Raw genomic sequence first — 12,802 nt, 5'->3', positions numbered from 1 at the left:
TAGATACTTGACCCAAAACCTGTTAAATCTTGAAAGAGTGGCGTAGTCATTAAAAGCCTTGCCTCCCACAATGATTGTAGAAGTGACCTTTCCACACAGGCAGAGCATTTTCAGTGAGGTAGTACATTTCCAGCTTAGCACTAAGAAATAATGGTATTAAATGCTATTTTTGTTTCTTTCTCTTTCATCTTCTCTTTCATCTTCTCTTTCATGCTGTCAGCAGACTATAGAAATCAAACCGTGGGTAAATATCTTTGTCAAGCTTTACATATCATGGATCAAACCTGACATAGGGTGGATTACTTTCCAAATGACAGAATTTCTTCCTCAGTGATTGAACATACACCTGAAAGAGTAAAAAAGTAAACTCGGTATTTCAACTTAAGCACGTCGGGGCAATGAAAGTCTTCTATTTGAGACTGAAAATAAAACCTGATTCTAATTTGTTTCGTTTTTAGACAGTTAAACTTTGTAAAACTAGATATAGGTTGTTTCTGCCCAACATAGTCAAATGGTGATTTGACAATGATTTGTTTAATCTGGCTAAAATAGATGGACTCTTTTGACCATTCGGGGGCCTCAATAATTGTTCATTTACTAGTTTGCTTTGTTTTGAGGTACTTATGAGATAGTTTTCTTGGTATTATTTTCTGTTGTCTTGAATCTTTTTATTTAAAAGATTACATATGTCTTGCAGTTGTGGAGAAAACGTCAGTTCGGCCCAAGTGTTCTATTCCTTTTTTTTTTTTTTAAATCATCAGAGTAGTAACTGTTACAGAGGGTAAAGGAGGTAGTAAGCAAGCTGTATTATTTGCTTGCAACAGTAACTTTAGCTATGGCTCTAACAAAGTATATAATGCTTTAGATTTAATACCAATAATAGTATTATGAGTAGAATAAAATGTTTATGTGTCTATTTTAGCACACAGTTTCTCATTATATCAACTTGGAAATTCATGTCTAAATAGGAAGGAACATGCAGAGAAAAAAAGTTAACTAAAAACTAAGACAATATATAAAAGTACTTTGCCTGGAAAAATGTAGAAAATTATATTATGCAGGTATGGCTATGTTTCTTGGTTCTGGTAGTTTTTATCTAAAGAGCATGTTCGAAAAGGCTAAAATAGTAGTGCATCTAAGGACTGTATGAATGACACTTCTCAACTGAGAAAATTCTTGGAGAGGAACATTCTACCGAAAGCATGAAAAAAGAAATGAGAGAACTAAAGGAAACAGTATGTAGCAATAAACGAGGCCATGTGCATGGTATATAACTAATTTTTATTTAAGCAAGAAGGTGTGAGGCAGTTTGGTTTTCTTCTTGGAGGAACACATGTGTTTGGGACTAAATAAAGCCAGGGAGGAATATTAAGAAGTTAAACCATTCCAGCAATTGCTTCTCTTTGGCTATCTGGGAGATAAGAAAATGTGGTTAAAGCTGAATTTAATTCAACTAGACTTAGCTCAGGATTGAAAATCTGGTGAGCACCACTGATGACCCAGATGTTGACCAAGGACTATTCAATAAATTTTAAAAAAATGCTGAAAAACTTTAATAAATAAAGTTAAAATAAATAAAATAATAAAACTTTTGTCCTCCAGAAGGTTTTTGAATCCTTCCCTTTAATTTTCTGCAGGAGATGATAGAGATAAGGGAGAGTGTCAGATTTCTGACTATTTATAGCCAAAAAGGTTTATGGAAGAGCCAAACAAAGAAAAAAAAGGGAGCATTTGCTTATGGATGTCCACTATGGTAACTGAATGATATCATAAGCAGAGGGAAAAGGCGATCTTAACAGTGAATCAGTATACCTATGGTGCCTCAATAAGGAGCAAAAAAGAAGAATTTGGTTTCTCTATGGTGAATGTCATTATCTTCTATGGAGACTTTTGAAAAATACATACAGTTAGTGGATGAATAATTATGATTTTACATGTGTGAATTGACATGTGTCCACAGATAGATAAAAATAGAAGATTAAATGCATGATAAAATAATATCCTCATATATTAACTTTCTTTTTTTCCCAACAAAAGCAGTTACCTACCACATACACATGATTTAAAAAACACAACCATCTTTTAGGTCAATGCTTATTATATCTAAACAACCAAACTGTTGTGAGTACAAGAAATATTGGCCATGTTTCCATATTCCCCCCAAAAATAAATAAATAAAAGTTTCACCAACTTTTCTTAATTTCTGATTGTCATAGCTTTACGAAAACAAATTTGGCAAAACAAAGGAAGATTTGAACATAAAAATTGGGATATACCCCCCAGTGAGGCAGGGGGAGCTTTTGAGACACCATGAACATAAAAACTAAACTTAACTACAGATTTATTTCTGCTTTTTATCCAAGTATCCAGGGAGGTTGTTAATGGGAGGTATGCCTCAGAAAATGTACATGTCTGTGAAAATGCTGGAGCTAACTAATGCTTTTATTCAAGTGATTTTTATTTCGACTCCAAGCCACAAGATATAAACTTTCATCAAAAATGGTAATCTATTTAAAATCAGAGCTATGTGGAATGTTTCATGTTTATGTATAACTTTCATAGTAGACCTTCCTATACCAGGAAAATAATATGCCCAATTCTGTTATTTTTACTTCGTACCAAGCACTAGTCCCACCCATCAGTTTCATGTTCTTTAAATAGATTAAAATGAAAAAGAAATGGAGGAAAAAAAATGAAAACACTTCAAAAAATGACTTTTTAATTTTTTTTCTTTTTGGAGGAAAATATATCTGGAAAACTTAATTATGAGGTATAATAAGAACAAAAGGAATTTAAAGGAAAATATGCATTGCACATTCTCAGTACTTCATGCTTCCAACTTTGCTTTGCACAATTATAAAGCTAACATACCTGAGAGGGGACAGAAAAGGAGTGGAGAGAGTGGTAGGTGGAAACAAAGAAGGAGAAACACATAGATCTGATCTAAAAGTAGTTCAGTGATATATTCATCTGATATTGATTTCCAAAAAAATCCAAGCAGAAGTCACTTGTATTTCAAGTTTTTTTTTCCCAATGATATCTACAAATCATTCCCATTTACTGAACATAATAAATCAAGAGGAAGATGACATCATTGCAAAAAGATGAGGGCTGACTTTTCCTTCTCTTCGAAGGAAGAGAACAACAACTCATGTATTTATTGTTAAAGCTCAAATTTCTTAAGATACAGAACACTGTGATAAGAAAACAGTAAAGACATAACTATATCCCCCTCAAAAAAAACTGTGAAGTAACATTCTTAGTAAATAGACCAGATACACTTTAAATGGCAAAGGTCTCTTTTTACAAAATACTGGAAGTAAATTGAAAATTACCAGTTCATAAAATTCTCAAATGAGAACTATAAAATCATATTGAAACCAAAATATCATAATTTAAGAATGTACAAACTAGCAAAAAATCAGGCTGTAGATACTTAAATAAATATGTGGTAGATATACATACATGTCCACTTATGTTTAGAGGAAGGATGTGTATACTATTTCAGAATATTTGGAAGCAAAAAAGAAAGCGAACATACGTCGTAAAAACCGTTTTAAACCTTCCTCAGAAGAAATGATTCTGTAACTCACAGAGAAAATAATGTATCAAAATAATGTTGTATCAAGCTACTGCTAATATTATTATTGCTATTCAAGTTTTCCAAATTCAGTGATTAGTTAAGAATTGTTGCAAAAGTGAAAAGGACCTGAGACTGAACAATGGAGCCCACGATTGTTAGCATTCTGAAACTTACCCAGAAACAATTTGTAGAGTAAAGCATAGGTTTTTAATAACAGATACATTGAGGAAAAATTAGGACTGTCCAGAAATGAAGTACTCTTCTTGCAATACTAGTATTACAGATATTTAGTAAGATGAACAAATACAACAAACATGTATATTTTAAACATCTACTATTAGAAATTACTGGCATATAACTGTACTAAACATGCAATGTTTACTGGCTAAATGAATGGTTCATAAAAGCATCTGATGTCTTAAGCAGAAATGTTTCTCAAGAAAGTGTCCTGTAATAATTTGCAAAATTTTCAGATACTACTAATAAACTACTGATAGAGAAGCATATACAAATACTGTAAGATTTTCTGTTATTTTATACTACGTATGGCTTAGGAGAGCCTCTGTTCCCTTCAAACTTACCTCAGGAAGTTTTGATTGACCTCAAGTGTTCTTTATAATTATTATTTCAATTAAGTAAATCACATAAAGACAGCTCTCTTGATATATCTTAAATTTTCTTGATATCCATGTAACACAACTAAGCAAATTTGGATTCAGAATTTCCTAAATCATAAGTCTCAGGGTAATCTGATTTGGGATGATAACACATTTCTGTGCCTAATGCTTAACTGAGAAGAGCATTAAAGCAAAGACAGGTAATGAAAGTTCTCTTTTTTCCTGCATCTCCATAACTTGGTTGAATATGATAGATTGGCTAGCTTATTGATTTAGGAATAATCAGCAATATTACTTTCCCTAAAGGAAAATTAAGATAATTCATAACAGATTTGAAACCTGATTTCTAGCTTCCTGTGTAAATGTATACAAATTTATAAATTTGACTCAAACTTCTTTCTTAGAAGTAACCCCTTATGCATGCAGATAATCTCAACTTTGGAGTTCTCCAAGAATGTAATGACTGCCTTTATGCATATACATTATATTGCTGGTGAAACAATAAAGTACAATAGTTGAAGGCTTAGATTCTGATTAATTATCACCCATGCTAGGGCTCCTGGGTGGCTCAGAGGGTTAAAGCCTCTGCCTTCGGCTCAGGTCATGATCTCAGGGTCCTGGGCTTTCTGCTCAGCAGGGAGCCTGCTTCCCTCTCTCTCTCTGCCTGCCTCTCTGCCTACTTGTGATCTCTGTCTGTCAAATAAATAAGTAAATAAATCTTAAAAAAAAAAAAAAATCACCCATGCCTTTTACTAGCTCTGGATCTTCAAAGTTACTTAAACTGTCTGTATCTGTGTTTCTACATTTATGAAAAAAGAGTGAGAATTAAGTATGTTAATATATGCAAAATACTTAGAACAGTGCCTGGCAAATAAAAAGCCCTGAGTACATGTTAACAGACAGTAACACTGTGCCATTTCTCAATTTAAATTCTTATTTATACCATGGACCCAATAGTTCCCTTTAAGGGTGAAGTAAACATGTGCTCAGTAACTGGTCATTTCTGTTCTGATTTCTTCTCATTAAAATTTGTTTCCCTGGGATGCTTCGGTGGCACAGTCGGTTGGATGTCCAACTCTTGGTTATGGCTTGGAGAGTGATCTCAGGGTAGTGAGATGGAGCTCCCCACACCCCCAGTCAGGCTCAGCTCTAGTGTGGAGCTTGCTTGAAACTTTCTCTCCCTCTGCCCCTCCACCCCTCCCCTCTACAGCTACACGTGCATGAGCTCTCCTTCTCTCTCTCTAAAATAAATAATAAATAAATAAATCTTTAAAAAAATTTGTTTCCCAAATTTCAGTCATTCACTTACTATGTTCGTGTGTTTTTTTTCCTCATCTTGCACACTACATAGTACTTATTTAATTACATTATTTATACTCTATTTTAATGGAGAATGTATTCATACCACTAACAAATGGCTTTGTATTTTAAGTTTTTCTGCTAAACCTTTAGATTGTGTAAATGATAATGAAAACATTCATCAGTTAAAATCATCTGTTATTACCTCTGGTAATATATACCTAATGCATTTTAAAACATTGCTTAATAGGAAAACTTTCTATACTGACAAGAAGAGACTATTTAAAGGCTGGTGGGCCAATATACCCATCAAAATCTAATAATGATAAGACAAAGGAAGGCATGGTTTGGCCATAGAAGGGATGGTAAGACGGACACAAGTGAATGCCCAGGTGCTTATTCATCAATGCTGTGGAGACATTACTTGATAGTACTTTCTCTAACATTTAAAGCCTGAGGCATTTTATATGCTGGGAGAGTAATTTTTAACCCGAGACCGAAAATCCAACAAGTTTCAGAGAAATGGAACAAGAAAAAAAAAATCCCAGAATTCTTCTACTCTTGTAAATTGAATGTAAGACATATATATTAAATTTTCAGTGAAGATAGTAAAGCCTATTTTAATAACTAATAGTTAAGAGAAGTAAGTTCCAAATGTCTAGCAGTGCAAAATAAATTCCTAGTTCCTTAAAAGGTTTAAATACCCAGTATATATATGTGAATATATATATCCAGTATATATATGTGAATATACATATAAATACACACACACACACACACACACACACACACACACACATATATATGTCTTCATTTCAACATGAATTAAGATCAACTATGGTTGTTTTATTTAGGGTAATGCTAGTAGCTGTAAAATTCTCTAAAATACACAATGGCTCCAAGAAATAGAAATTTATTTCTCATTACAAAACAGTAAGAAGGAAATTTTCTATAGGAACTCTCTGTGTTTGATACAGCTTTTCTCTAAGCATAAGATTATTCCAGAATAAAAAGTTTACGGAATAAAACAAAATGCGTTTTCCTGGCCTATGTTTGGCTTTTTTGCAGTAGGGATTCCGAGTCTTCTTCCAACTCGCATCTTCAGCCTCCTGCAGGGCCTTTTTCGGTGTGCACTCCCAGCCAGTACTCGAGGAAGGAGGGAACGTAGAGGGGAAACACTCACTGGTTAATAGCTTTGAATGGGGAAAGCTTCTCCTTGATTCTGCTCGTATCCCGTTGGTCTGAACTAGCCATGTGGCCACTCCTCACTGCAAGGCAGGCTGAGAAATGCAGTCTAGATATATGCCCTGGAGAAAGGACAACATTTTGGTGAGCAGGCATCAGGGTCTGCCACAGTACCCCCCAATCCCTTCGCCATAGGTCAGTTTGCACCTGTCTTCCAACACTTAGACATACATCTATCTGCCTCCCCAAAGAAGATGACCCAAAGTCCTATGCAGTTACTACATCAAACTCCAACAGCAGAATAACAGGAGAGAAATAATTTTCTCCATCACACCAATTTCTCTCCAGGGGATTAGAGGTTTAGAACTTGAAAAATGAGTTCTCTCTTCTGTTTTTCCCATCACATCCAGTAGACAACGGTAGAATGAGAACTTGATAACTGCAAACACTCTCTCATTTGTAAAGGAAATAAATGGAACCAACTGTCACTTGACCCAAATGACTATTAAACCTTGCTGGTCAGGCCCTGTGAGACCTCTGCCCTCACAGCAGAGTCAATTCCTGGCTCTTCTGGTTCTCCTTTACAGGATAATTCCCCATGCCCATTGTTCTCCAAAGTTTCTGGCTCTCCTTTCTTGAGGCTCTTCCTTCCCCGTCATCTCCCACTGGCCACATTGAAAGTGAACTTGGAAGAAAATGGCTCCCTTGGAGGTTGTACTGCCTTCACAATGAGGTTTTGTGGAGCAAATACAGAGTTCAAGGGTTGCATAGAGTCACAGGTTTTTGAGGCCAGGTTTCTCGTTTCTTTGGTAATACAATTCTTTCAAAACCTAAAAAGGATTTGATTTAATCCCTTCAATCAGTTACATGTGCCAGTAACCAGAGTCAAGGGCATCCAAAGTTCTTTTCTAGACAGTTTTCAGACCTGCTTTATTCTTTAGTACCTCACACTCATCCTGCAGTCTCTCTTCTCTCTCATTCTTTCTTTTCCTACCTCTTGTGTCTTCTACCTTACCCTGTTCCCCCTTCATGTAAAATACTGGAAATTCCTGTTTAGTAAAATACTATTATTAATTAGAGCTTCTGTTTTAAATTATCAAAAAAAATACAATATTTCATTATAAATTCTTTCTTTTTCTCTTTTTGTTTTATTATAGAATCAGCTTATGATGCTTCTTTGGCAGAGACAATAATAGGCATTTTAAAAATTTTGTTCCAAAAACACTAATCCATTGATTATTGTGTATGTAAATATATTTGTAGAAGAGGACATGAAAATTCATAGTGTCTTGACTCTGAAAAAGCTGAGCTCACATCATATCATAAACACAAGGTGTTTCAACATTAAATATTTTGTTCCATAGCAAATCATCCTGAAATGTAGAGGTATAAAACAATGATTTTTTGTTTATGTTTTACAGAATCTGGTCAAAAATTCAAATAGGACATAGCAGGAACAGCTTGTCTCTACTAGACAGTATTTGAGGCTTCTACTGGGACTGGAAGCTTGGGGATGACTCAATGGCCAGCCGAGGGAACCATCAGAAAATATCTATACTCTTACTTGGCAGTTGATACTAGCTGTCTGCTAGAACCTCAGTTAGTCTCTTAGCCAGGTTTTCTCTCTCTGTGGTCCCTCTGTGTGAGATGATTTGGGTTTCATCCCAACATGGTGAATATTTTCCAAATGTGAGGGTTCTAAGAAAACAGGGATGAAGTACATGACATTTTTATGCTCTAATATTATGTCATGTAGTGTCACGTCTATCATACTTTTTGACTGAAACAGGCATAAAAGTCTGCCCAGGTTTGAAATGAAAGAACATAAACCCCACCACTTGATAAGAGGAATGTCAAGGTTACATGGGAAGAAGAGTACACAGAATAGAAGATATTGTTGCAGCCGGCAACCTTTGAGTACACATTTTATTCAAGTTAGTTAATGTCTAAGACATTTACTTTCTGTTTTATATCTACTTTGACTTTTTGAATGAATCTTAATATGGTTATTTACCTGTGTACTCTTATTAAGATATGCTCTTTAAAATCATTTATAGCTTTTTTTTTTTTGGAGAAAAATAATCTAATAATATCTAATGCCAATATTTTTGCAGATATCCCGACACAGAAGGAATCATTCACAGCATGCCTTGAAAGATGTCATTCCTCCATTGGAACAACTGGTAAGTTTATTTCCCTGCAATACTGTATTATTTATCTACTGCAACAGAATAAATTATCCCCAAATTCAACAACTTAAAACAACACACAATATTATCTCATGTTTGTTTGGATCAGGGATCTAGGCATGGTTTAGCCGAGTCCTCTAATTGAGAGTCCCTCAAAAGATCGCAATCAAACTTTAAGCCAGAATGGGGGTTGCATCAGAAGGTCTGACTGGGGAAGGATCTGCTTTACTGGTTGCTGGAGGGTTCAGTTCCTCCAGGAATGTGGTCTGGAGGCTTCTCTCAGTACTGTCACACGCGGGCTTCACCAGTATGGCAGTTGGCTTCTTCACAGCATGCAAACTGAAGGCAAAATCTTTTGTAACCTAATCGTGGTATTGATATCCCATCAAATTTTCCACATCTTCTTGATCAGAATCAAGTCACTAAGTCCAGTCCAGACTCAAGAAGAAGGAACTGCACAAGGCTGTGACAAATAGGAAGCAGAGATTATTTGGGGCCTACTGCAAATTGTAACACATTTTTTTTTTAAGAAAAAATTTGATCCTGGGGAGCCTTGGTGGCTCCAACTTGTGCTTTCAGCTTGGGTCATGATCTCAGGGTCATGGGATCCAGCCCTGTGTTGGGCTTCACATTAAATGTGAGTCTGCTTGAGTTTCTCTCTCCCTCTCCCTCTGCCCCTCCCACTCACGCTCTCTCTCTCTTTCTAAAATAAGTGAATAAATCTTAAAAAAAAAAAAAAGAAAGAAAGAAAAAAGGAAAAGTTTAATCCCTTTCCAGTAGATTCTAAGCCCACTAAAGCAGGGATTTTTTGTTTCCATTTTTGCTTATTGTTGTATCTTAGTGACAAGAAAGATGCCTAAAACATAGTAAATAATGTGAATGAAGCATTAGAGATATCCTAAAAACATATAAGCCCAAGATTCCTGATATGTTCTGACACTTCTTTCTATTAGTGACTCCTTTTTGATAAACACCCCTTTTCTCCATGCTTATCCTTCCTGCTGGATTTCACATTGACCAACATGCTTCCATCTCCATTGGCTTATAGGATACTACACTGAGATGACTTTACTCCTCTCTTTTCCCTACTATTCCATCCCTATTATCTTTGGGCCTTCTCATCTTCAACAACAAAAATACTTATTTTTCTAGTTCAGTTCTCTTATTTTCTTTCATTTTGCATGTTCTAGATCCCCCATCTCCACTCTGGCCATTGTTCCATTACTTTCTTTGTTTTAGAATAAAAATTCTTTACAAAGATTGTCTGCTTTTATTGTTGTCAATTTCCCCCCTCCTTTATTTCTTGAACCAACTTCATTTAGGTTTTTATCTCAATCACTAATTGCCTATCAAGGTCATCAATTGCTTCCATACTGCTGAATCCATTGGTAAAGTCTAAGTTTTCTCATTAGACCTCAGAATTTAACCCAATTGATAACTCTCTTTGAAATATTTTCCTCATATGACTACCATGAGTAAACCACTTTCTCATGGATTTCCAATGAATTAAATATCCACCTGTTTTCCATTACCTTTGCTGGTTCATCTTCATTTTGTAGCTCAACTTAACTTTTCTTGTCTTTATATTTATTCCCCACAGAGTATCATTCAGTGCTCTGGTTTTATGCATTGTGTTACACTAACCACTTCTCCAGCATGCACCACTTCTCTAAAAGCTGTTGTTGTATGTTTTGGCATATTCAATTCTATGTGTAACATATATTTCAAACTTAACATATCCCAAACTGATCATGATTTCCTCCCAAACTTGCTTCTTTCAATCTTCTCCATTTCACTAGATGCTAATTCCATTCTTTCAGGTTCTTCATTCAAAACTCTTAAAGTCATCTTGGAATGCCTGAGTGGCTCCTTCAGTTAAGCATCTGCCTTCGGCTCTGGTCATGATCCCAGGTTCCGGGGACCGAGTCCCACATCCAACTCCCTGCTCAGCAGCGAGCCAGCTTCTCTCTCTGCCTGCTTCTCTCCCTGCTTGTGCATTCTCTCTCTCTTTCTCTCTATCTCTGACAAATAAATAAAATCTTACAAAAAAAAAAAAAGAAAAACTCTTAAAATCATCTTTGCTGCCTCTATTTTTCTCACAACTTAAACATCTGCTAAGCTATTTGCTCTGTCTTCAGAATACATCCAAAATCCTTTCCCTTCTCACTATCTTTATGCTGTGTCATCTCTCACCTGATTTACTGCAATGGCCTCCAACTGATGTGCTGCTTTCACCCTCACCTTCTACTTTTTATTTGCAAAACAACAGCCAGAAGGATCTTGTAAAAGTGTAAGTTAGGTCATGTCACTCCTTGATTCAAATTCCTCTCTGGCCTCCAGGAGCTCTGAGGGTAAAGGCTGACATGCATGCAGGGCTCACCTTAGCAGATCCTTACAGGTGTCAGCTATCTCCCTGGCCTCACCTTTCCCTTCTCCTCCTGGTTCATTCTGCTCCAGCCAAGCTGACCTCCTTACTTCTCTTACAGGGCCATTACACCTGCCTTCCTCTGTCTGGTACAAAATAATTCATTTTGTGCCCAGAAACTTGTAAGACTCATTCTTTCACTTACTTTGACCCTCTGCTCAAATATCACCTTTTAAGATAGGTCTTTTCTAATTTCCCTAGAAACAAATAAACAAATAAGAAAACACACCATTTCCAAGGAGACTCCTTTTCTCATACCCCAGTTCAAGTTTCCCCATGGAACTCACAACCATTGGGCGTAATACAATTTATTTTTGTTTGTTATTTCATTAGAATGTTCTGTGAGAACATGGGTACCGTCTCCTACATTCATAAATCCATTCCCACGACTCTAACACTTGTTAGAACATGGTAAGAACTCAGTAAATGTATGTTAAATTAATGTACAAATGGAACAAGTAATGGCTTTTGTTTTTACTTGCAAGTTTGTAGCACACAGATCTATACTTGTGTACTTTCTCTGCATTATCTCATCCTATCTCTTGAAGTGCTAGCCAGTCATTTTTCCTTCTGTGTCTCCTCATCATCGCAGAAGTGAATTCTCCCAGATTGAACCCATCATCACCTTGTTCCCAAACTGATTTCCTTTTCCATCAAGCTTCTCTTTATGAGTAACAAGCGTGTATCCAGGCTTCGAAAGCACTTTCTTGGATCCTCTATTTTACCTACGGCCCATCAAGCAAGTCACCATTTTCCAAAGCAGTTTGTCTGCTATGGGTGTGGTGCCCACGTTTTTCTTTGTGGTTAAATGGACATCCTTGCCCAGGCCTTCAAATGCTTCTGATGGCAGCTCCCAGCCCGCCCCTGGACTCCACCGAGCTCCTCCCACTGATGCTGCTCAGCAATTCCACACTGGTCTTCTGGAAACTGTACCTTCATTACTTCGTTTTTCCTTGTCAAAGCACTCAGTACCTTCTTATTCTCTGTGACATTAAATCTCTAGATGTCTCTCATAGTCCCTGATTTACCCATTTATTATGTACTCCCAAATATACACCCTCAAGCTAGGAATGGTAACATGATTAAGACGTGGCTCTTACCCTCAGAGTGCTTGGATTTTCTGTGACCATTAGTTACTTCATCTCGGCACTCTTTTGTATTTTTTACCCTCAGTTTATGGGTAATATACTTGTTCCATGGTTACCCTGTAAATGCTTAGAAGTTAGAGGGTCATGACCTATATTTCCTTTATTACACCATACTTCTTCTTACATTGCTTTCGACAATAGGGCTTGCTCAGAAAAGACATGTTTGTCAACTGATATAATAATAAGATATGAAAGGTGTATTAAAATCATATTGTTGGGCGCCTGGGTGGCTCAGTGGGTTAAGCCGCTGCCTTCGGCTCAGGTCATGATCTCGGGGTCCTGGGATCGAGTCCCGCATTGGGCTCTCTGCTCAGCGGGGAGTCTGCGTCCCCCTCTCTCTCTCTGCCTGTGTCTCT

The 12,802-nt window shown here is 36.4% G+C and overlaps 1 protein-coding gene across 2 annotated transcripts in view; it reads left to right on the top strand.

Annotated features, from left to right (window-relative positions):
- ARHGAP15 (Rho GTPase activating protein 15) overlaps positions 1-12,802 on the top strand; it is a 597,249-nt gene that overhangs the window by 68,027 nt on the left and 516,420 nt on the right. For both annotated transcript variants that reach the window (XM_032856130.1, XM_032856131.1), the window contains exon 3: positions 8,799-8,867. In XM_032856130.1, the coding sequence (XP_032712021.1) occupies positions 8,799-8,867 (69 nt within the window). The remainder of the gene's footprint in view (positions 1-8,798; positions 8,868-12,802) is intronic.

The sequence above is a fragment of the Lontra canadensis genome, unplaced genomic scaffold (genome assembly GCF_010015895.1).
Source record: "Lontra canadensis isolate GAN:19392208 unplaced genomic scaffold, GSC_riverotter_1.0 scaffold11, whole genome shotgun sequence".
Lineage (NCBI taxonomy): Eukaryota > Metazoa > Chordata > Mammalia > Carnivora > Mustelidae > Lontra > Lontra canadensis.
The sequence above is the reverse complement of the archived record's forward strand: the minus strand, read 5'-3'. Positions and strand labels throughout refer to the sequence as shown.